Source organism: Rana temporaria, chromosome 10 (genome assembly GCF_905171775.1).
Source record: "Rana temporaria chromosome 10, aRanTem1.1, whole genome shotgun sequence".
Taxonomy (NCBI): Eukaryota; Metazoa; Chordata; class Amphibia; order Anura; family Ranidae; genus Rana; species Rana temporaria.
In genome coordinates, this window is record NC_053498.1 from 32,331,617 (window position 1) to 32,357,108 (window position 25,492).

Below are 25,492 nucleotides of genomic sequence, written 5' to 3' on the forward strand. Positions count from 1 at the left end.
ATGTAAGAGTAAGGGAGGGTTATAGCCCCCGTTAGTTTATTTTTTACCATGCCGGTCCCACTGCAGAGATTTCCCTTCATTTCCTACCCCATTTTTAGGACGGGTCTTAAACAGCAAGGGGTGTGGCCTTGACAGGAAGGGGTGTGTCATATTTAAATTGGGGAGTGCACAAGTTTAGTCAGGCCTAGGGCAGCACAAAACCTTAATACACTACTGCCTAGAGGTATATTCTGCATAATCCCATGGCCAGTTTACAAAGTTTGACCTTTCAGGAAAGAGTATTCTGCAGCTGCTCCTGTCCCACGTTGTGCTGCTGGGAGGTTGCTGAGTAATAGCACAGCTCCTCTCAGTTCGGCGGAAGCAAAGCTGGTTTCACACTTGCAGGTCTCCCATGTGTACAATGTGGTCTCATTCGCTCAATGCATCACTGATTCCTTCCTGTGCCAACATGTGTACGGAAACCATACAAAGACAGACACTTTTATCTTTGCAAAATCTTCTTTCTGGGAGTTGGCTGTATTCATCACAGAATTTGACCAAGGCATAGCTCCCAACTGTCCCTGATTTCGAGGGAATGTCACCGATGTAACAATGTCCCTCTTTCCTCCTCATTTGTCCCTCATTTTGGTCTGATCTATATAGATGTATATAAAATGCACTTGTTATCTTTCAAAAAGTGTTCCCAAGTGCTAAAACTTTCATCCAATTTCTAAATTGCTGCATTTGTAAATTCCAAAAGCCAATATAAAGGTATAGTAGTGGTAAAAAAAACTGCTTAATTAGTTGAAATGGGTGGATTGGCATGTAGGCAGCCGCCAGTGATAGGGCAGCCTAGATGGCTGCAAGAGCAAGTGGTTGAGTAATCATATGTGTTCACACTGCAGTCGAGTTATGTTTATTTATGTATTTATGTTTAACACTACTGACCTCTGGAGTGTCTCCAACACCATTTTGGAGGAGCCCGGTGTCCTGATAGGACACACAAGATCTCGAGAGATCTGGGCGGCCATTTTGGGGGTGGTTTTCCATATATAGGAAAGCCCTGCCACGTGTGGGGGAGAACTCGGGTGTAGGCAGAGTGAGACAGAGACCCTGCTGTGAGTGATAGTTCAGGGGTCCTACGGAGTCCTGTAGTGTTAACCCTGGTCGGGTGAAAGTCGCTCAACTTCTACCGGACAATCCAGTGTCTCGCTGTGATTGCGGGAATTGCGCAACAGTATCTGTACTGCATGTTTGTGTCTCCAGGCCTGAAGAGGAACCATCTACTGTACGATTGTATTGACTATTACTACTACCGCCCACGGTAATAAACGTTGTTTTGTTCAGAGAACTTTACGTGTGTCTCCCTCTGTAAATCGCCACACCCTGACCCTGCTTACAGGCAGATTTCTGGGCTATTCATTGTCCCTGTTATAATTAGCTATGTTATGCTATTCATTTTAATTGTATTGTTTATTCTTTGAATAAAAGCATAAGAATTTTTACCTGGTCATGTTGTGCCCATAAAGTCCATCTGCCAATCCATCCATTTCAACCTATTAATTTCGGGACGTGGCACCTTATACAATCCATCATATCCCCAGTACCACTCTGGGATGCTATGACCCCCATTTATTCATGTGGGCTTAATTAATCTTTTTTTTTTCTTTAACCACTTTCCGACCGGCTAACGACGATATATACGTCGGCAGAATGGCACGGCTGCGCAAAGCAACGTACCTGTACGTTGCTTTGAATCAACCGCCATGCGGGCGTGCGCAGGATCTGCAGAACGGGGAGATGCCTATGTAAACAAGGCATTTCCCTGTTCTGCCTAGCAACATGACAGAGATCTACTGCTCCCTGTCATCGGGAGCAGTGATCACTGTCGTTTCACTTGTAGCCCACCCCCCACAGTTAGAATCACTCCCTAGGACACATTTAACCCCTTTACCGCCCCCTAGTGTTTAACCCCTTCCCTGCCAGTGTCATTTACACAGTATTTTTATAGCACTGGTCGCTGTATAAATGACAATGGTCCCAAAATAGTGTCAAAAGTGTCCGATTTGTCCACCATAATGTCACAGTCATGATAAAAATCGCTGATCGCCACCATTACTAATAAAAAGTAAATTAAAAAAATGACATAAAACTATCTCCTATTTTGTGGACGCTATAACTTTTGCGCAAACAAATCAATATACACTTATTGCGATTTATTTTACCAAAAATATGAAGAAGAATACATATCGGCCTAAACTGAGAAAGAAATGATTTTTTTTAGATATTTTTGTGGGATATTAATTATAGCAAAAAGTAAAAAATATTGCTTTTTTTTCTAAATTTTATTTTTTCTGTTTATAGCGCAAAAAATAGATCAAAATCCACCAAAAGAAAGCTCAATTTGTGTGAAAAAAGGACATTTTGTTTGGGTGCAACATCGCGCAATTGTCAGTTTTTTTTTTTTTTTTTAAAGTGTATTTTGTGCGTGTACTCGAGAGAGGAGCCAGACTGCAGGAGTTGGGAGTAGGCAGGCCTCCCCCAGAGGCAATCTGCCACCTTTCTCCATGCCCCGGGTGGCAATGGCGGGTGTGTGAGGGGGTCCTCCCACACAGCCCGCCCTACCTGCTCCGCTTTGAAGCCCAACGGGGCAGAGGGACTCCCTATAAGGGAGTGAGAGGATTAGCCCGCTCAACCAGCCCCACTAGTCCTTCGCCTCTCTTTTAGAGACCGCGTGGTCAAAGTGCGTGTGTTAACACAATTTAGAGTGCGTGTGTAGGTGTGGTGGTTTTTGTGGGAGGGGGGTGGGCGTACTAAGCACAGGCTTACCTTGCATAGCACACCCACCGGGAGCCGGGCTGAGACCACCAAACTCAATTCACATGAAGCCGAGACCGGGATCCGAACCTCTAGCTGCAGAGGTGAATGGCTTGTCAGCGCAGTGCCAATCGCGTTGAGCCACGCGCAATTGTCAGTTAAAGCGACGCATTGCCGAATCCTAAAAAGTGCTCTGGTCAGGAAGGGGGTAAATTCTTCCGGGGCTGAAGTGGGAGGTGTGTCCTATGCCTACATACTCTTGCTAATAGCTGTACCTCGTTCCCATCTCAAAAAGTTGGGAGGTATGCCAAAGGGTACCTATGCTACCTTGATTAGAATGATTAATATCTACTGTTATCATCCTTTTTCAACCCGGGTAGTTTCAGGTTTCTTTGGGAGTGCCTTAGGCCTCTTTAACATTGAGGCGTGGAGCCGCGGTGACGGTATAGCCGTGCTATTTGTAGCGCCGCTATACCGTCGTATTTACCGCGATATTCGGGCGCTAGCGGTGAGGTTTTAACTCCCGTTAGCGGCCGAAAAAGGGTTAATACCGCGGTATTACCGCGGTTTCCCATTGATTTCAATGGGAAGTCGCGGTATAGGAGCGGTAAACACACCGCTCCTTTACCGCTCCAAAGATGCGGCTAGCAGGACTTTTGGAGCGTTCCTGCTACCGCACCGCTTCAGTGTGAAAGCCTCCGGGGTTTCACATTGAAGCCTGCAGGGCATGATTTTTCATGCGGTATAGCAGCGCTATTTTTAGCGCTGTACTGCATGAAAAACGCCTCAATGTGAAAGGGGCCTTAGCAAAATCCCTAAAATTTGCCCAAAAATTTTTTACTGTAATTTTGCAATATTTTGACTAAGGGAGCTAATCTGCTTCGAAGGTCGGGAAGCAATTTTTTCTTTGTGACTCAAAACAAACTTTCTGTTTTGCTATTTTTTTTAATGAACCTAGTCAAGTGTAAAATAAATAATAAACTGTTAAATGTATATTTTACCACGACATAGTTAACTATGCATATGTCACCCTAGATGCCCAAATTTTAATTAGGACAGTAAGCTCAGCAGAAGTTTATGGAGACCTGCAGTCTGCAGAGATCCATTTACTGACCTTTTTCGAGTGCCTCAATCTGCTCCTGAGTGAAGGATGTGCGGTTGCGTTGGAGTTTACGCTTCAACTGTAGTCGAATCTGTGAGTCATCCAGGTCATCGTTCACCGCCCCAGTCTGATGTTCTGAGTCTAGACTGCTGTCCAGCTGCTGACAGCTATCTGAAAAAGAATACAATCAGGATTAAAATACTTCATGTTTAAAAGTAGCATTCCACTTTTGATCTCAAGGAACACCTTGCGTACTTATTAAAAAAATGTGGCGGTAGGCGAGGGGAGCCAAGCGTAAAATGAAAGTCTTGGGAGCGGTGTTCCAGAGTATCTGGTTTGCCACTGTAGGAATAACAGACACTCTGAAAGAGTGTGATCATATTAGGACATGGACTGCGATGTCCATGACCAAAAGATTAAAAGCTACCCAAGCACTTAAAGCGGAGGTTCACCCTAAAACAATTATATACCATTACATCCAGCATACTTCCGACATCTACAGTATGCTGTTTATTTGCCGTACATACCCTTTTATTGTTATTTTCCCCCCTGGCTTCTGGGTTCTGGCTTCCGCGGGACTAGGTGTTCCTATTGAGAGGTTAGACGATTGACGTCTGGTGAAAAACTTCCCCTGGCGCATAAGGCCCGTCACCAGTTTTCCGTAATTAGCCGACCTGCGAGTCAGCTATATACGGCGCGTGTAGAGCTGACTGCGCAGGCGCCATATAGAGGCGATTTGCAGGTCGGCTAGTTACGGAAAACTGGTGACGCGCCTTATGCGCCAGGGGAAGTTTTTCACCAGACGTCAATCATCTAACCTTCGAATAGGAACGCCCAGTCCCGCGGGAGCCAGAACCAGGAAGCCAGGGGGAAAATAACAATAAAAGGGTATGTACGGCAAAAAAAAAACCCAGCATACTGTAGATGTCGGAAGTATGCTGGATGTAATGGTATATAATTGTTTTAGGGTGAACCTACGCTTTAATGGGGTTGTAAAGGTACAATTTTTGTTTCCTAAATAGCTTCCTTTACCTTAGTGCAGTCCTCCTTCACTTATCTCATCCTTCCATTTTGCTTTTAAATGTCCTTATTTCTTCTGAGAAATCCTCACTTCCTGTTCTTCTGTCTGTAACTCCACACAGTAATGCAAGGCTTTTTTGCTGGTGTGGAGTGTCGTGCTCGCCCCCTCCCTTGGACTACAGTAGAGTCAGGACGCTCTTTACGTTGCAGATAGAGAAAGGAGCTGTGTGTTAGTGGGCGTCCTGACTCTCCTGTATTCCAAGGGAGGGGGCGAGCACGACACTCCACACCAGGGAGAAAGCCTTGCATTACTGTGTGGAGTTAGAGACAGAAGAACAGGAAGTGAGGATTTTTTTAGAAGAAATAAGGACATTTAAAAGCAAAATTGAAGGATGAGGTAAGTGAAGGAGGACTGCACTAAGGTAAAGAAAGATATTTAGGAAAACAAAAATGTGCCTTTACAACCCCTTTAAGAAAGGTAGAACACCAAGATGCCAAAATGCATTGGCTATGTTTTATGTCATACATAAATGTTGAGATAATTTTCCCTTAACCGGCTGGAGTTTCCAAGACTTTTTATTAACACACAGTATTCTTCAACCACCTGCGCATTCTTCACACTCCTAAAGGGGTCCACTCCGAGGACTCTCCACAGGTAAATGTAACAATAATGGAACTTCAAGCAACAACCTACTGCTATAAGGTCCAGATATGACTTTATTCTAAAAAAGAGTAGCCAACACATTTCGGGGATCCAAAAATGCCCCTTTATCAGGCATTAATTGAAAACGGACCGAACCTTTAAAAGTATTTCCTCCAGTGTGATTACAAACACAGGCCTTGTCAGCAGCTGGATTGACAGTGTTGTGTTACACTATGTGGTTTATTATTGCTCTGTCTTTAAGCTCTGCTCCCTTTTGTCTAGTTGAACTTTCTCTCACCGTAGTTCCTTATATTCCCCTCCACTTCCTGACTCTCTCTCTCATTAGCTCAGTATACCTTCCATGCTAAACATCTTTCCATGTGGTTAACAACTGCAACCTTTTCTACCTATGAATAGCCATCATTAAACAGAACATTCAAAAGGATTCATCGTCTGTCTCTCTAACAGTGAGTTATTCATTGAGTTAAGCTGTCTGAATTGATGCAAGGGATAAATAGAACACCAGGTCGTGTAAGCCCTACATGAAGCTGGAGATAATGGCCCAGATTCAAGAAGCACTTGCGCCCGCGCAACCATAGGTTACGCAGCGCAAGTGCTTACTTGCTCCGGTGTAACGAGTGCTCCTGATTCAGGAACCTCGTTACACCGACTGCAGGCTAAAATCTGCGCGGCATAAGGCTCTTATGCCTCGCAGATTTTAGGCTGCATTCTTGCGGGGGCCGCTAGGGGGCGCTCCCATTGTGTATCAGCGTGTAGTATGCAAATTGCATACTACCACTGATTCACAAGCTTGCCCGAGCCACGCGCAAGCCAGGTACGGAGTTTCCGTACGGCTACTTTTAGCGCAAGGCTGCCCCTTCTAATAGTAGGGGCAGCCAATGCTAAAGTATAGCCGGCCTTCCCGCGCCGTGAAATTAGAATTTAGAATTAGAATTTCACGGCGTTTGCGTAAGTGAAACGTGAATGGCGCTGGACGCCATTCACTTAGAAGCAAATGACGTCCTTGCGATGTCATTTGCCGCAATGCACGTCGGGAAAGTTTCCCGACGGAGCATGCGCTGTACGCTCGGCGCGGGAGCGCGCCTAATTTAAATGATTCCCGCCCCCGGCGGGATCATTTAACTTGCGCACGCTTACGCCGGGCAAATTTGCCGGCGCGCCCTCGCAATTCACGGAGCTACTGCTTCGTGAATCGAGGGCAGCACAAAATATTTGCGGGGGCGCAGGGCAAAATCGTTGCCCTGCTCCCCCGCAAATATCGCGCAATTCTACTTGAATCTGGGCCAATGTTTATGGCCTTGTAGTTGAGTCAGAACAGGCAGCAACGAGTCAAGAACCTACCCACCACTGACAAGGTCTAGTGCTGCCTCACACATACACTACAGAACTTTTGGTAAATGAAAATCAATGTGACATAGATAACTGCTGCACAAATGATGCTGTTGTTTTACTAAATTTACAAAATATGACAATGGTAGTTAGGTGCTAGTAGAAAGATTAAAAAAATGTGTTTTGAACTTTACTGTTGCCAGTGGAACTTGTGATTGCATTTTGCCTACTCTGGCTTCCGCAGCTGGAGACTTGCCTGTCTACTCGTCTTTCCAGAAAACTATGAAACGTAGTGGGTGGAGAGGGCAGAGCCTGAGCTGGCCCTGCATACAAGATCAGTGTCAGGACCATTAAGGTAAGTACTCACCGAGGCCGAGATGCTGAGGGCGGCTCACCTTTGCGACCCTGTGCAGACCACTCCCTGGAGTTAGAACAGAGGAGGGACGGCACAAGGAGGCACCAGTGCCGGGAACTGGTAGGCAGACTTGGTGCAGCTGACAAAAACAGGGCAGGTGCAGAGGACTGGAGACAGTCGTTGATCAGGCAGGAACAGGCAGGTAAGTCCAGAAGGGACCAACAGGAAACAAAGGCAAATCCGGGTCACAGGCCGTGGGTCAGGAGTTGGAGAGATCAGAGGAAGTCCGTGAGAGCAAGCCAAGGTCAAGGGGCAGGAGACAACAGCAAATCCGATAAGCAGGCAGGGGTCAAGTGTAGGAGATGGCAGAGAATCGTCAAGGTCCAATCCGGGTCAAGCAGGTCTGGGTATACAGGTTTCCAAGGTTCTCTCACAGGGTAAAGCTGACAACGAACCAGCAATTAGCAAAGGGGAAGGGGCTGGCTTAAATAGGCCGCACTGGCCACTGATTGGTCCAAAGTAACATGGGTTCAGAACCAGGCTCCAAGGGACAGCAAGCAAAGTAATACTTGAGCAGTGGCTCAGAGGCAAAGAGCTGGACTCACAATGGACAGGTCCCAGGTTCAATTCCACCCAGAGCCAACTGGGGAAATGTGACCGTAAAGGGCAGTGCCCTGACAGTGCCCCCCCCCTAGGGGCGGACTCCGGACGCCCAAACTGTCCACTAGTTCCGGATGCTCCTGATGGATCAAACAGGGAGCATGTAGATCTTTACTTTTTCTTTTTGGGCTTTTTTGATCCTGAAGTTCTGGTAGGGGGCGCCCTCCTTGCTTGTAAGGCCTGTTCAAATATTACCAGATCCTGTTTACGGACCATAGTACCATCCGAGGCATACGTGCAGTCTGAAGGGAGAACTTCAACTGGGGACATAGGAACTGAAGACACAGGAACTGGGGACACAGAAACTGAGGACATAAGAACTGGAACTGGGGACACTGGAACTGAAGAAACTGAGGACATAAGAACTGGAACTGGGGACACTGGAACTGAAGACCCTGGAACTGAAGACCCTGGAACTGAAGACACTGGAACTGAAGACACTGGAACTGAAGACACTGGAACTGAAGACACTGGAACTGAAGACACTGGGACTGAAGACACTGGGACTGAAGACACTGGGACTGAAGACACTGGGACTGAAGACACTGGGACTGAAGACACTGGGACTGAAGACACTGGGACTGAAGACACTGGGACTGAAGACACTGGAAAGGTAGGCACAGATTCTGAGGCATAGAAAAAACTTCCAATAGTACCCACTTGAAGAAGCTTTGGCCGAGGTGGGCGAGTTGGGCAAAGCGATATAAGGTGCCCGCTAGCACCACAATAAAAGCAAAGTCCATGGGCTCTTCTCCGCTCTCTTTCTGCCATAGATAGGCTGGACCGGATGACCCCGATCTGCATAGGTTCTTCCTCCTCCAAGGTAGGCGTGTGAGCATCCACAGAGATATCAAGACCTTGTGATGGGGAAGCTTCCTGGCTGGGCACATACAGGGTTTCATAATCTGGCACACACTGGGCTGGCTGGGTATCATAACCGCACTGGGGCTTCCTATCCCTGGGTACCCGTAGGCCCCGTGAATTAAGAGCAGACCTGGGAGCGCTGGTCTTCTTGGAAACAGAAATATATGAGTCCAGCGCAGACATGAACGTCTCCCAGCTGTCCAAGACTGGACTCTTTTCCTGCAACAGCAGATGAGCCCACGATTTGATCTGCCCTGTTAGCAAATTGATGGAGGCTCGAACCTTAATATAATCCGTGGCATAGGTCCTAGGTCTGAGGGTGAACAACAGCTCACAATCGGTTTGAAAGCACAGGAAGGATGCACGGTTCCCATCGAATTTTTCTGGCATAAGAACAAATGGCTCATAATATACAGGTTCCGGGGCTGGGCGTGTTGTCTCTTTAAATTTTTGGACCTCCTGTTGTAATTCCTGAATAGTATGGTTCAGGCTGGAGACTTGCAGAGCCAGGGAGGAGAGCATCTTGTATAAGTCCATAACATTAGTTAGTCCATTATGCAAGGGTTTACCTTCTTGCAAGTTTTGAACGGCAACCGTCACAACAGACACCTGTTGACACAGGTTTTCAAGGGGTGAGCATGCCCTGTCGGCCTCAGACATAATGGCTGGTTCGTACTGTCAGGACCATTAAGGTAAGTACTCACCGAGGCCGAGATGCTGAGGGCGGCTCACCTTTGCGACCCTGTGCAGACCACTCCCTGGAGTTAGAACAGAGGAGGGACGGCACAAGGAGGCACCAGTGCCGGGAACTGGTAGGCAGACTTGGTGCAGCTGACAAAAACAGGGCAGGTGCAGAGGACTGGAGACAGTCGTTGATCAGGCAGGAACAGGCAGGTAAGTCCAGAAGGGACCAACAGGAAACAAAGGCAAATCCGGGTCACAGGCCGTGGGTCAGGAGTTGGAGAGATCAGAGGAAGTCCGTGAGAGCAAGCCAAGGTCAAGGGGCAGGAGACAACAGCAAATCCGATAAGCAGGCAGGGGTCAAGTGTAGGAGATGGCAGAGAATCGTCAAGGTCCAATCCGGGTCAAGCAGGTCTGGGTATACAGGTTTCCAAGGTTCTCTCACAGGGTAAAGCTGACAACGAACCAGCAATTAGCAAAGGGGAAGGGGCTGGCTTAAATAGGCCGCACTGGCCACTGATTGGTCCAAAGTAACATGGGTTCAGAACCAGGCTCCAAGGGACAGCAAGCAAAGTAATACTTGAGCAGTGGCTCAGAGGCAAAGAGCTGGACTCACAATGGACAGGTCCCAGGTTCAATTCCACCCAGAGCCAACTGGGGAAATGTGACCGTAAAGGGCAGTGCCCTGACAATCAGCCAATCTCTGGTCAGGAAAGTGACCAGCAGGGGGCTGAGAGAGGTATATAGGGGCTGGAGCAGAGAATAGCGGGGCCCTTTGCCTGCTGGAGTGTGACCCAGCATGGAAGTGCTGTTAAACCTTCCAAGACTCAGCTTTAAGAAGTCCTGGATGATTTTAGCTCATCAAGAAGCTGAAGGATCACCCCAAAGTTGCAGGAACACCCAGGTAACATCTGTGACAGACTCACCTGCGACAGAGGCTTTTGGAGGGGACTGAATGCTAGCCTCTTGCCTTGCGATCATGGGCTCTGGCATTTGGGGGAACGGTGCTCTTTGTGAGCTGTATGCCTGGGGACCCTGTATATGCCATATTAGGCCCCGTACACACGATAGAATCCATCCGCTGAAAAATCTCAGCGGATCGGTTTCAGCGGATAGATTCTATGGTGTGTACAATCCAGCGGATCTGTTTCCGTGGATTTTTATCCCCTGGGATGGATTTCAAGCGGATATAAATTTGAAGACATGCTTTCAAATCTATCCGCTTGAATCCATCCCAACGGATTGATCCGCTGGTCTGTACAGACTCACCGGATCAATCCGTCCGAAGGGATCCCCCGCATGCGTCGTAATGATTCGACGCATGCGTGGAATTCCTTATATGACAGCGTCGCGCTCGTCGCCGCGTCATCATCGCGGCGACGGCGCGACACGTCATCGCGAGGGGATTTCGGCGCGGATTTCGATCCTATGGTGAGTACACTCCATCGGATCCAAATCCGCTGAAATCCTCGAGAGGATTTATCCGCGGAAACGGTCCGCTGGACCGTATCCGCGGATAAATCCTCTCGTGTGTACTAGGCCTTAGAGTGACTGATTCATACTGTTGGGACATAGAGTGTAAGGGGATGCTAATGCCCTCACCTCCAGCCATCTGTCTGTTCTCTGTGCTAATTGACCCGGCTATTGTGTGAAGATGTTCTGTGTTTACACTGATGATAATGTGTATTGTATAGCAGGTGAGCGAGGCAGCGTGACGTCTACCCTGAAAGGTCACATCTATGAGTCACCTAGTCTGGGTAAATGATTAAATTAGCTCATGTTAATTTATGTTCTGGTTACCTCCTCTTTAACTGTATATAAGGTTGTATTCTTGGTTCTATTAAACACTCCATGTTCAGCAGACAAACAAGTCTCGTCTCGTTGTGTGCTTGAGAGCAGCTGGAATATCTGATATCTATATCCAGACTGATAGGAAGCGGTATATAATGGAAGCACTCAAGCGGAGTGTGGGACGTTCCGTTACAACATCCTAAGAGGATCTTCCTGGGATACTTTAGTACCAGTGACAACTGAAGCTGGAAGGAGGCCTGGGACACAGTGAGTAGGCCTTAAGCCTCGTACACACGATCAGATTTTCTGATGGGAATTGTGTGATGGAAGGGTTTTGTCGGAAAACTTGACCGTTTGTATGCTCCATCGGACAATTGTCAGATTTTCCGACAACAAATGTGGGATAGCATGCTTTAAAAATTTCCGACAACAAATGTGTGATGTCGGATTATCCGATCGTGTGTACACAAGTCCATCGGAATAAAATCCAAAGTACAAACATGCATGCTCAGAAGCAATGCTAACCATAGCACAATATTAGCAGAAGTTTCCCAAAGGGTGGCGCCTTAAGAGTACTTACTGCAAGTAGCTGTACAGTGAACTGCAGATACTGACCAGTGACCAACAGTGCAGACTTTTAGAACATTCAACAACAATTTGACAAACCAAGGAACAATTACGACATCATTGTTGGCTATTGGTATAAACAACTGTTTATCGTACAAAACAATTGCAGTTTATTGGAGATGTAAAATCATCTAATCTGGCATTCTGATCAGGGAACATTATGGGGGTTATTTACTAAAGGCAAATCCACTTTGCACTATAAGTGCAAAGTGCACTTGAAATTGCACTGAAAGTGCACTTGGAATTGCGGTCGCTGTAGATCCGAAGGGGACATGCAAGGAAAATAAAAAAAAAGCATTTTAACTTGCACATGATTGGATAACAAAATCAGCAGAGCTTCCCCTCATTTCAGATCTACCCCGCATATTTACAGCGACTCTTCCAAGTGCAATTTCAAGTGCACTTTGCACTTGTAGTGCAAAGTGGATTTGCCTTTCGTAAATAACCCCCTATATGTGTATAGGCCATTTTCCTCCATGCACACCAAAGATATTCCACATAGAAGATAGATGAACGTCTGAACAACCATTATAAAAATCTGTGGAGAGACAAATATTCAGAAAATCTGATCTTTTATAGATGTTGCCAGGAGGATCGATCTATAGAGCTGCAATTGTTTGTTTGCCTTTAAAATAAACTTACACTTGGCTCATGTCTTACAATCTTTTTACATGTCCAGTTTTCCTCCTAAAGATAATTAAATAACTGTACACAAAATGCACGTCCTTTCCTGTGTTTGGAAGCATAATTTCAATGTAACCGGGCACTACTACTGCATGTGTATTTTGTGAAAAAAATTACCCTTAACAGAAGGTAAGATCCTTATTTATGTGGCCAGAAATCTACTACTAATAAACTGTAATGGTTTTGTTCAATATTTTTTTTTATATATATATTTATATTTATTTATTTATTTTTATATATTTATATTTATTTATTTTTATTTTTATATATGTATACATTTTTAAACTATTTGGTCTTTTTTTTTTTATTCAGTGTGTGCATGACATTTGTATTTTACAAATAAACATTAATGCATACATAACAAAGTTTAATTTCCTAAAGATAATTTATCTAAAGAAACAGCGGGCCTGATCCACAAAAACCCTGCGTAACTTAACTTTTGTCATTTAAGTTACACCGCCGCAAAATCTCTACCTAAGTGCCCGATCCACAAAGCACTTACCTAGAAATTTTGAGCGGTGTAACTTAAATCCGTCCGGCGCAAGGCGTTCCTAATCTAATGGGGCGAGTCCCATTTAAATTAGGCGCGCTCCCGCGTCGGACGTACTGCGCATGCTCCCGACGCGATTTTCCCGATGTGCATTGCGCGAAATTACGTTACGCCGAGTTTTGTGAATCGCGCCGGGTAAAAAAAGTTGCGTCGGGAAAAAAAAGAGATGCTGCGGGAAAAAATAAAAATAAAAAAATTTACAGCGTCGCGGGAAAGAAGGGTCTACTTTTACATGGTGTACTAACTTTACACCTTGTAAAAGCAGCCCTAATTTTGCGACGGCAAACTAATACTTACGGAGAAAAAACGAAGCTTAAAAGCTTCGTGGATCTCCGTAAGTGCTAATTTGCATACCCGACGCTGTATTTCGACTCGAAATGCCCCCAGCGGCGGGGCGGCTGCGGTACTGCATCCTAAGATCCGACAGTGTAAGTCCCTTACACATGACGGATCTTCTGCCTAACTATGAGAAACTGATTCTGTGGATCAGTTCCATAGATAGAAACAGGGATACGACGGCGTATCCCTTTTGTGGATCAGGCCCAGCATTTCTAACTGAAACTTTGGAAAAAGCTTCCTAATAAGGGATATGCAATTACAAGTCATTCCATAGAGTGTAAATGTCAGCCTAAGCTGCTGGTCTCTGTAAACCAGGGGCCCTCTAACTACTTCTCGCCAGGGTGATTTACTCGGCCCGTGGGCTACTCCTTTAACATCACAGCACTCCCCCTCTCCTCTATTTTAATCTTACGAAACAAGAAACATGACAGGTCTGGACAAACCTTTTGAGTTAAGAAGCGGGTAATTGGTTAAAAGGCAGCAGGGCAGTCCCAGCAATCAATCACCTGCCTGTGATGGGGGGATCTGTTATGGGGGGCTTTGTGATGGGGGATCTGCTATGGAGGGCTCTGTGTTGGGGGGGGATTTGTGATAGGGGATCTGTTGTGGAGGGTTCTGTGTTGAGGGAGTCTGTAATGGGGCGGTTCTATGATGGGGGATCTGTTATGAAGGGACTCTGTGTTGGGGGGGTTCTATGATTGGGGGCTCTGTGTTGGGATGGATCTGTTATGGGGGGCTCTGTGATGGGGGGATCTGTGATTGAGGCTCTGTAATGGGGATCTATTATGGAGGGTTCTGTGTTGGGGGAGTCTGTGATGGGGGGCTCGGTGATGGGGGGCTCTGTTATGGAGGGATTTGTGATGGAGAGGTGTCTGTGATGTTAAGGGGGAGGGGGGTTCTGTGATAAGGGGATTTTGTGAAATACTAATAAGTTTAGGTTGATTAAAATTGTTCTTTATTTTAAATATTGTTTTGTTATTTTCCCTGTTTTTTTGCACAACAAATAAGATATGTGCATAGGAATTCATTCATATTTTTTTTCAAACTATAGTCCGGTCCCCCAACAGGCTAATGGACCGCAAACTGGCCCCCTGTTTAGAAAGTGGTAACAAAATAAAATTTACATGAGAGGAACCTAAAGCTCCACTTGCTGGCTGGATAGGCGACTACTAGCTTACTAGGGTGAACAGTCTCCTCAACAGAACACAGCATTTCCTGATGCAAAATGGAGAAAGTAACCGCTTGAAAAAAATGAATTTTCTTCACTTTGTGCTACATTATGTCGGAACACTGTCTAGGCACTAGATACATCTGGCTATGCTTCCAGCTTAATTATTATTATACAGGATTTATATAGCGCCAACAGTTTGAGCAACTCTTTGCAAAATGAAGGCAGACAATACAGTTACAATACAATTTAGTACAGGAGGAATCAGAGGGATCTGCTCATTAGAGCTTACAATCTAAGAGGGAGGGCCAAGTGATACAAAAGGTTATAACTGTGGTAGATGAGCTGATGGAGAATGTAAAAACACAGGGCCAGATCCACAACGAGCGGGCGCAACGTAACCTTTGTGATTTAAGTTACACCGCTGCAAATTGCCCAAGTTAGTGCCCGATCCACAAAGCACTTACCTGGAAATTTGCAGCGGTGTAACTTAAATCCGTCCGGTGCAAGGCGGGCCAATTCAAATGGGGCGAGTCCCATTTAAATTAGGCGCGCTCCCGCGCCGGACGTACTGCGCATGCTCCCGACGCTATTTTCCCGACGTGCTTTGCGTTACGTTACGTTGCGCCGAGTTTTGTGAATCGCGACGTGTAAAAAAGAGATGTGGCGGGAAAAAAAAAATGTTAAAAAAAATTTGACAGCGACGCGGGAAAGAAGGGTATACTTTTACATGGTGTACTAAGTTTACACTTTGTAAAAGCAGCCCTAATTTTGCGACGGCAAACTAACACGGCGACTTAACGAAGGGAAAAAGCTTTGTGGATCTCCGTAAGTGCTAATTTGAATACCCGACGCTGGATTACGACGAGAAATGCCCCCAGCGGCGGCCGCGGTACTGCATCCTAAGATCCGACAGTGTAAAAGTATTACACCTGTCGGATCTTCTGCCTATCTATGCGTAACTGATTCTGTGGATCAGTCGCATAGATAGAAACAGGGATACGACGGCGTATCAGCAGATACGCCGTCGTATCCCTTTTGTGGATCTGGCCCACAGTGCATTAATTAGAAGCAGGATAGGCTTCTTTAAAGAGAAGGGTTTTCGGGGATCGTCTAAAAACAGATACATAAGAAGATAGTCAGACATATTGGGGTAGGGAGTTCCAAAGGATGAGAGAAGCTCAGGAGAAGTCCTGAAGGCGAACACAGGAGGAAGTGACAAGGGAGCTAGGGAGCAGGAGATCTCAGGAAGGTATTGATATTTCGAGACAGGGTTAGTGATGTAGCTGGGGGCAGAGTTGTGAATGGCTTTGTAAGTTGTTGTTAGTCCTTTGAATTGTATACATTGGGTGAGCGGAAGCCAGTGAAGGGATTGGCAGAGAGGGGTGGCAGATACTGGGTGGTTGATAAGTCTGGCAGCAGCATTTATGATGGACTGAACGGGGGATAGCCTATGTAAAGGCAATCTAACGAGAAGGGAGATGCAGTAGTTGATGCAAGAGATGACCAGGGAATTAATTAGAAGCTTTGCGGTGTCATTGGTTAAAAAGGGGCGTATTCTGGAGATGTTGCATAGGTTCAGACGGCATGATTTGGACAGGGATGAAACATCTCTGGTATTAGAGACTTGATGAAGCAGGACAGAACAGGGAGGATGTCCAGTAAGCAGACTGGAGATGGACCAGTGTCATGGGAAGCTGGAGAACCGAGTAGTAATGTAATGCCGCGCACACACGATTGGAAATTCCAACAAGAAAACCATGGATTTTCTCTGATGAAATGTTGGCTCAAACTTGTGTTGCATACACACAACTCTTGTCGGAAATTCTCACCATCAAGAACGCGGTGACATACAAGACGTACCACGAGCCGAGATCAATGAAGTTCAATAGGCAGTTCGGCTTTTCTCCATTTTCCCTTCACAATCAGAAGATACCAGATATCAACATAGTGGTTTAAAAAAGAACTCTGTGTTTAATCCCAAGAAGGGTATGCATCACCATATAGAGGTTTTTAAAAATATGGTACAGGATGAAATCAAATAATTACAGGTGAAACAGGTCAGAACGAATCGCGCTCTAGTAGAGGGTATTAAACAACTTGAAAAAAACAAAAACATAGTAGTCCGTCTGGTGGACAAAGGAGGAGGTGTGATGGTACTCGCCAAGGAAAGTTGTTATGCTGAGATCCAACAGTTATTAGATGACACCAGCACTTATAAGCCACTCCCATCAGATCCCTTAGTCATATTAAAAGCTGAATTAACCACTTGGGTTAACGATGGAGTCGCCCAACATATATTGGACAATAAGGAGGCTCAATACCTCATACCACGGGTACCATGTACCCCGGTCCTATATATACAGTAGTACCTAAAATTCACAAAAATAAAGATAAGCCTCCTGGCTGACCCATTATTAATGGGATTGGCTCACTTTATTCTAGAGTGGGGGAATACCTTGCCATCTACAACCCTTGGTTATTAGGGGGAGATCATATTTGAAAGACAGCCGTGAACTTATCAAATCTGTGTCCACCATAGAAGTGACCGATGCAACTTTGATGGTCACTGTTGACATCGAGTCACTTTATACCATATCAAGCCGAATGATGCCACTGTAGCAGTTAAACAGGTGCTTATGGAGAGATCCAAGCTGCAAAGGGTCTAAATAATTTTTTTAGTTGAAGGACTTCAGCAAGCCATGGGCAATAACTATTTCTGGGCACAGGACAGGTTTTATAATCAAATTAAGGGAATGGCAATGGGGGCACGCTATGCCCCTAGTGTAGCAAATGTTGTATTAAATAAGTGGGAAGGCGAAACCATATACAAAGAAAACAATCAGGCCCTGTTGTATTACAAAAGATACATTGATGATGTCATCCTGTTGTGGGAAGGCTCTCAGACATCATTGGAGTCATTTCTACTACGTTTGAATAACAACCAGTATGGCCTTATGCCACGCACACACGACCGTTTTTCGGGTTGTAAACAATTACGTTTTTTTTTATGTCATTAAAAACGATCGTGTGTGGGCTCCAGAGCATTTTTCATGATGTAAAAAATGGCTATTAAAAATTTAGAACATGCTCTAATTTTTCACAAAGTTTTTAACCTTGTCGTTTTTAACGTCGTAAAAAATGGTCGTGTGTGGGCTTTAACAACGTGAAAAAAACGTGCATGCTCAGAAGCAAGTTATGAGATTCTGGTAAAACTAGCGTTCGTAATGGTGTAAGCACATTAATCACGCTGTTATAGACTGAAAAGCGCGAATCGTCTTTTACTAACACAAAATCAGCAAAAGCAACCCCAAGGGTGGCACCATCCGAATGGAACTTCCCCTTTATAGTGCCGTCGTACGTGTTGTACGTCACCACGCTTTGCTAGAGCATTTTTTTCACGATCGTGTGTAGGCAAGTCCGTTTTAACGATCGGGTTGAAAAAACCATTAAAAACTTAATTTTTTACAACCCGAAAAACGGTCGCGTGTACGCAGCATAAGATTCATGGCGGAATTTAGTCTGATTTCAATAAATTATTTGGATCAAGAACGGCAACCAAATTGACACGAGGACATTCTTTAAAACGACCGATAGGAATGGCTTTGTGCCAACCAATAGTTGTCACCACCCACAGTGGTTGGGGGCGATACCCAAAGGTCAATACATGCGTATGCGGCGTAATTGCGATAGCATGACTGACTTTCACACACAGGCTGCAATCCTTACGAAAGGTTTAATGAAAAGGGTTATTCCCAACAAATGCTTATCAAAACCAAAAATGATGTTTCTACTATGAATAGGGAAACTCTCTTGACTTCTAAGAAGAAAACCCCGTTCTCAGGGAACCTGGCCTTTGTCTTGGGGTTCCATAGGCAATATAAAAGTATAGAGAAAACTTTAAAAAAAAATTCTGGCCCATCCTTTTAAAGGATAGGGATCTAGAAACTGTTTTACCTTCTAAACCTATATTCATCTATAGGAGGGCTCCGGGACTGAGGAACATCATCACACCCAACGTCCCAGATCCCCCCAAGAAACCCCCCCACCTTTTTGGATGGGTCGGGCTTTCACTACTGCACCAGATTCAAGGCATGTCACACCACCACTAGACACAAAGAAAATCACCACATTTAAATCCATGGTGACACAGCAAGCGTTTAGTGTCAACCCTCTCATCACCTGCTACTCTAAACATGTCACGTATGTCCTGGAATGCCCATGCTCCCTCCAGTATGTGGGGCGCACCACACAGGAGCTAGGGATTAGGATAAACGAGCATGTGGCCAATATTGCTAAGGGTTTCCCAAACCATAGCGTGTCACGTCACTTTCTCCAGTACCATGACAAAGATCCCGACAGCTTATCTTTTATGGGATAGATAGAGCTATTTACCACTGGAGAGGTACTGACCTCAAGAAGGCCAAATTCCCAGAATGAGACCCAGTGGCTGTATCGTTTGAGGACAATGCAGCCGCTGGGTCTTAATATTGATCAGGATCTTAACTGTTTTTTAACTAATGAATAATCCTGCAGATTATCTGTCCGGACAGTGAGGACTATACATATTCCTTATTAAGTAAATCCTTCAACCAATTAATTCTTCTAACCTTCATTATTTTAATGTATTGATTTTAAAATGTTATACATTATTGCATATGTCACTTGATTAATGCCATTGTAATGTATTCAATATTTTTAATTGCATTGTTCTTTTGGAGTTGTGTTATCCCATGTATTTGGTATTGCGTTGTCGGGATGTCAGTATTGTTATGCTATTTGATCTGAGACTGAGGCTGTTACAAGTTCCAATCCCCTCCCCCTGGCTAGCCCATTGACAGACACATTTAAGCGAACTCACGGAGTGACCAAGTGCGCTTCCTGAAAACATGTCATACGAAACGTACGTCGAGGCGGTACTTGGTCACGTAAGGACTTCACTTCCTGTCCCTCTGATTTACCGCTATTGAAGGTGGAATGCACACCAGCCCATCCATATTCAGGGCGCTCATCCACGTACTATTATGCCATCCAGCCTCAATGCCGGGTCCTTGGCACCCCTCAAGAAAGCAGCCATTTGGCTTTTTATGTTTCAGCGGTTTTAGGTTAATAAACGGGATTACACTATTGTGGTTCCTATTTTTCATTTGCATATTCCGTTTCGAGCCTCCATGAGGTTAGGGGTTGCTCCAGCCATATCATCCATATCCTTGCAGCAAGTGTCATCTTGCTATAAGCGTATTTGACCTCTTTTTTGAGTAAAAGGGTCAACAACTTTTGCAAAGCTGCCATCCATACTTTGAGCACTTTGGGTGTTATTTCACAGTGGGTGAAGGTGGATACTTTCAGTTTTTGGTACAGGATTTCGTTTCACAGGATGTTCACAAAGCATATTATGAGGACTTTTTAATGCTTGACGCATTGATTACAAGGACTTCTTTGCAGCAGCACACTTTTAATTTAGTTCATGCATTGTCACGTTTTGTATGATTCACTTATTATTTTTAAGCACAAGTTTTTTGCTGTTCATTATTACTTGCAATTTTTAGGGGCTCAGCACCTCAGTCTATTGCAGTGCCTTCAGCACATTATTGTTTTCAGCATCTCAATATTTATTATTACCAATTATTGTGTGTTTAGGTATGCTGTTTGTTTTTTCTAAGCAATTTTACACATATTTTCTCACATATATTTATTTTTAGTTGTAGTCACTATCCATTGTGCACAGCGCCCCCACCCATTTTTTTCACTGTTGTCTCAGTGGCCTCCACTGTTTTGGAGGTTGCAGCTTTTTTTATTGTATTTATGAAATTATCAGGCGCGAGATACCATCTTTTTCATCAGTTCGGCTCTTCTGCTTGATTCTGAGCATGCATGTTTTTTTTTTGCGCCTCAGAATTGCATACAGACGAGTGCATTTTCCGATAAGAACTTTTTCCGTTGGAGAAATAGAAAACCTGATCTCAATCTTTTGTTGGCGGAAATTCCGACAGCAAAAGTCTGATGGAGCATACACACAGTCGGAATTTCCGACCAAAAGCTCACATCGGACTTTTCTTGTCGGAATTTCCGATCGTGTGTAACCATTGTTCCACTATATAGCCATTTACTGCTTTGCAGAGAGCTGACAAGGGCCCTTCTAACCCTCTTGTATTAAATTCTATTGTTAGTGTATTGTGTCTCTTTATATTGTAAAGAGCTGCGAAAACTGTTGGCGCTACATAAATTCTGTATAATAACAATAATAATAGTGATGTCATCCAATTTTTTTTAACTGAGGTGTCCAGAAATTCACACAAATTGCAGACCTGGGTCAAGTGTCCTTTATTTAATAAAACAATCTTGTCAATTGCATTCCCCATGTGACTATAATTAGTCCACGGGTAATCTTTATAACTGTCTTCAGAGACCATCAAAAGGTCAAATAATGTGAATGTTTTTTAAAACAGGCATTTTCTAAAGAACAAACGGATTGAGTTTAGCCGATAACCATGGTATCTGAATTCATAATCACCTCTCTTTGGGATGAAGTGCACGCTTCAAGCCCTTGGGCTCAGCAACAGACACCAACAGGATGCTACAAGCTGTGCTACTTGCACAGAACAGGTTGTCATAACCCCAAGCGACGAGCCCTTATGGCTAAAGCGTGCTGGGAGCAGACATATTATTCTAGAAGACAAACCCAGTGGCAGTGATAGCTGCTGGAAGCTGTACATGTTGCTATAGTTATCAGAGGCTGCGGGGCATACAGTGCCTCCAACGCTTGTGTCATGATGGATGCAAAGTTCTTTGGGCGTAAGTCACTCGCCAACATGGAACGCTACAAGCTGCAGTCACGTCTGGTGTTAAAACCAGTCAATCAACAGTCATCCCTGCTGACCACACAGCACTGCGTGACCCCCTTACTGACCTGGATGAGATTTTAACTATTCATGCATGGGTGGAGCTGCTCCACTGACAAAGTCAATATAACATTATATACACTGGGCCACGTTAATCGAAAGCAACCAATCAAATCCTCTTTTCTCAAAGAAATGGCTGGTTCCTATGGGCAGCAGAAGGCCTAAGACATATTGAGGGGGAATTCTGTTGGGTCCCTGCATTGAAAAACATGAAAAACAAAACTCTGCTCAAGGTCAGTCCCCTCTTCTACCACCACTCACACACTAGCAGGTGCAAGCCCTGTGCGCAACAGCCTTCATGGAACAAAAGGAAAATCTGGTTGGCCGCACATCCGATAAAATCATCTTTAATGTAAAAACACTTCCACAAAACATCTAAGGTGCTGTATTATCTGCATTGAAGTTGTCGGTGCTTCCACCAGATTCATGTATCTGTCAGAAACTGGCAGGTACTGAGCTTGGATTGTCCATATTGGGCTCCTTCCTCAATGCACCTCTCCCACGGTCACTGCGCCCACCACACAGACAAGCAAAGGAGTTTTGTAAATGGGTGGGCGGATCCCGATAAGCAACTGGGAGACTAGGACCCCATCAGGGTCACCTTCCTTTTGATTGACAGAACATGGCAGTGGGTGGATCCATAGCTGTTATTTAGTCTAACTTGAATCCTCCTACTGCTGTCCATTGTCAGTCATAAGCAAAGAGGACCCAATGGAGAGTTAGGCCCCATACACACGATAGAATTTATCCGCGAATACGGTCCAGCGGACCGTTTCCGCGGATAAATCCTCTCGTGGATTTCGGCGGATTTTCATGCGATGGTGTGTACTCACCATCGCATTGAAATCCGCGCCGAAATCCTCTTGCGATGACGTGTCGCGACGTGCGCGACGCTGTCATATAAGGAATTCCACGCATGCGTCAAATCATTACGACGCATGCGGGGGATCCCTTCGGACGGATGGATTCGGTGAGTCTGTACAGACCAGCGGATCCATCCGTTGGGATGGACTCCAGCAGATGGATATGTTGTGCATGTCAGCAAATATCCGATCTGCTGGAATCCATCCCAGGGGAGATATATCCGCGGAAAAAGATCCGCTGGCGTGTACACACCATAGGATCTATCCGCTGAAACCCATTTGCTGGGATTTATCTGCGGATGGATTCTATGGTGTGTACGGGGCCTAAGACTCCCAATTCCCCATCAGGTGCACAACTGTAAGGACAAGTTCCCCATCAGGTCCGCTTCACTTGTTAGCTTGTCAAATCCAAAATATGGACACTGCAATATTTTGGTAATGACATCACCAGTATCCCTGGCCCCTCTGTTTACATTTAGCTTTTGGCCAGTGAATCTGATGGTCGACAGCTGAATGGGGCTGAGGATACAGCCCTTTATGGGGGGGCTGTCTAAATCTTAAATGCTTAGCAGCACAAACATGCCCCATTCTGTACACTGTACAGAGCTAGTTTTAGTTACCGCCAGTGTCCTTATCTGCGATCTGGTGTATTTCTTGAAGAATCTGTCGCATCCAGAAAAAAACTGAATCACTGAGTTGAAAAAAGGATCACCCCCATATGTCAGTATTTTGCTTTAATTACAGCCTTTAGTCTGTTGGGAATTGTCTCTACTAACTTTGCACATCTAGATTTGCAATTTTTGCCCACTCTTCTTTGCACAACTGCTCAAGTTCATTTTAAATTTAATGGTGACTGTTTGTGAGTCTTCAAGCCATTCCACAGATTTTCAATGGGGTTTAAGTCTGGGCTTTGACTAAGCCATGCAAGGACAATCACCCTTTTCTCCTTCAACCACTGTGTGGTCATTTTTGCTGTGTGCTTTGAGTCATTGTCATGTTTGAAGGTAAACCTTCCTGCCATTAACAACTTTCTGGCAAAGGACAGCAGAATTTTATCAGGAATTTGATGGTATTTTGCCCCATCCATGCTTCCTTCTATCCTGACAAGTTCTCCAGTCCCTGCTGCAGAAAAACACCTCTTTGCTGTAGGAATGGTGTTGGTTGGATGGTAAGCTGTATGGGATTTCCGCCAGACATATCGTTTGGTGTTGAGGCCAAATAATTAAATTTTTGTCTCATCTGACCACCTAAAATGCACCTTGAAGATAAAGATAAAGGTGTTTAGGTCAGATTATATTTTGCCTTAACACCAAACAATATGTCTGGGGGGTTACATTAGTGTCACCCTCAGAGGTTAACTGCTCTAGGGGTTAAGTGTTGCGAAGAGAAGAGAGGACAATTGTATGCTAAGGCAGTGATATGGTGGATGTAACTAGTAGCAACCATCCGCTACACTTGGTGTAGGTGATTGCGTCCCTTACTGCTATAAAATAAACCTATCTTTACAGAAGAATGGGACTGACACTGCTAGGCTTGCTTTAGGTTAAGATTGTCACTGCTAGTATAAGTCCTTACATCCCCATACACAGACAATTCATTCCCGCATTTCCGATAGCAGTAATCTTCCCGCAACGGTAGCATCACAAGAGGAAAAGGTAGAACAGCCCCCCCCCCCTACCAAGTCAGATCGGTGCCAATTTACTGCAAAACTTTCATTATCGCTGTCCCGCGATAATCCCCCCCCCCCCGCTTAACAACTTTCAGGTCAGACTCCCCCCCCCCCCTGGTCCAAACCATAGTCCAAATCAGAGCAACTTAGTTCTATGGGCTCCTTTTTACCTAATTGTACTTGTATTCAGTGTCTGACTTCCCATGTACTGAACACAGATTTGTGTACCATTTTTTCTTGCTTGCTGCCCGCCCTGACCTCACCTTGGTGTACCAGGGGGGCGCTACCTGGTTCCTGCTTGCTGTAAGTCCAACCTCACCATCAGGGGCCTTGGTGAAGAAGCAGGCAGGGGCTTAGACTTGAGTTGGTGTTCTACAAGGGCTCGCTACCACAGAAACCTGACAGTTTACTCAGGCCATGAGCTCCTCAGAGACACTGCAGCCTCTACAGTACATCAGTGGTGTCCAAACTTTTTTCAAAGAGGGCCAGATTTGATGAAGTGAACATGTTTGAGGGCCGACCATTTTGCCTGACATTCTTTGAACCATTAAAATTTGGTCTAAGTGTGTTCATTTGAGCACTAATACACTGCCCAACAAGAATCCTCTTGCCTCTGTGGCTGTGTGTGAGTAAAGAGATGAGCTCAGGCGTATTATTTGGATATACCGTATTTATTAGCGTATAACACGCACGTTCCCTTTAAGAGGGAAGTTTCAAGAAAAAAGCTTACTTTTTAAATAAAGAACTGTGAATCAAAATAAGGGTCAGTGGCCTTCTGCAGACCCACCATTGCCATGAATGCAGCACCCCCAATTGCCAGGAATGCAGCACCCACCATTTCCAGGAATGCAGCACCCACCATTGCCAGGAATGCAGCACCCACCATTGCCAGGAATGTAGTACCCACCATTGCCATCAGTGCAGCCTGATTGATGCCCATACTTCTGCAGCCTTGGAGGGGACAAGGAGGGGGCAGGACAAGCGCCAAAGATTACCTACAGGAGAATCTCCTGTTTACACAGCAACCTCTTTAATAGAAAGTCCCACCTTCTTTTGATGGACAGAACAGTCATCAAATTGCAGCGCAGGAGACGGGACTTCCTATTACAGAGGCTGCCCGTAAACAGAAAATTCTCCTCCTGTATGTATGGCACTCGTCCCACCTCCTCCCTGTTCCCTCCAAGGCAGCCAGCATATATATATATATTTTGTCCCCGGCGCTGGGAGATCGTCGGGGGCCACAAAAGATATATATTTTCAAATAACCAGGCAGGCCGTTCAAAACCGGAACACGGGCCTCGATTGGCCCACGGGCCGGACTTTGGAAATACCTGCTCTACATGAACAACTTCACTGTTTGGCCTAATGAGTTGATGTCCAGAAGGCCTATCGGAAACTGGGGTCGGTGTACAGGAAGTCAGACAATGA

At 45.2% G+C, this 25,492-nt stretch overlaps 1 protein-coding gene across 1 annotated transcript in view; it reads right to left on the reverse strand.

Annotated features, from left to right (window-relative positions):
• The window catches only part of LOC120916496 (paired box protein Pax-6-like), an 88,917-nt gene that overhangs the window by 43,962 nt on the left and 19,463 nt on the right, over positions 1-25,492 (reverse strand). The window contains exon 3 of the mRNA XM_040327493.1: positions 3,911-4,069. Within this exon, the coding sequence (XP_040183427.1) occupies positions 3,911-4,069 (159 nt within the window). The remainder of the gene's footprint in view (positions 1-3,910; positions 4,070-25,492) is intronic.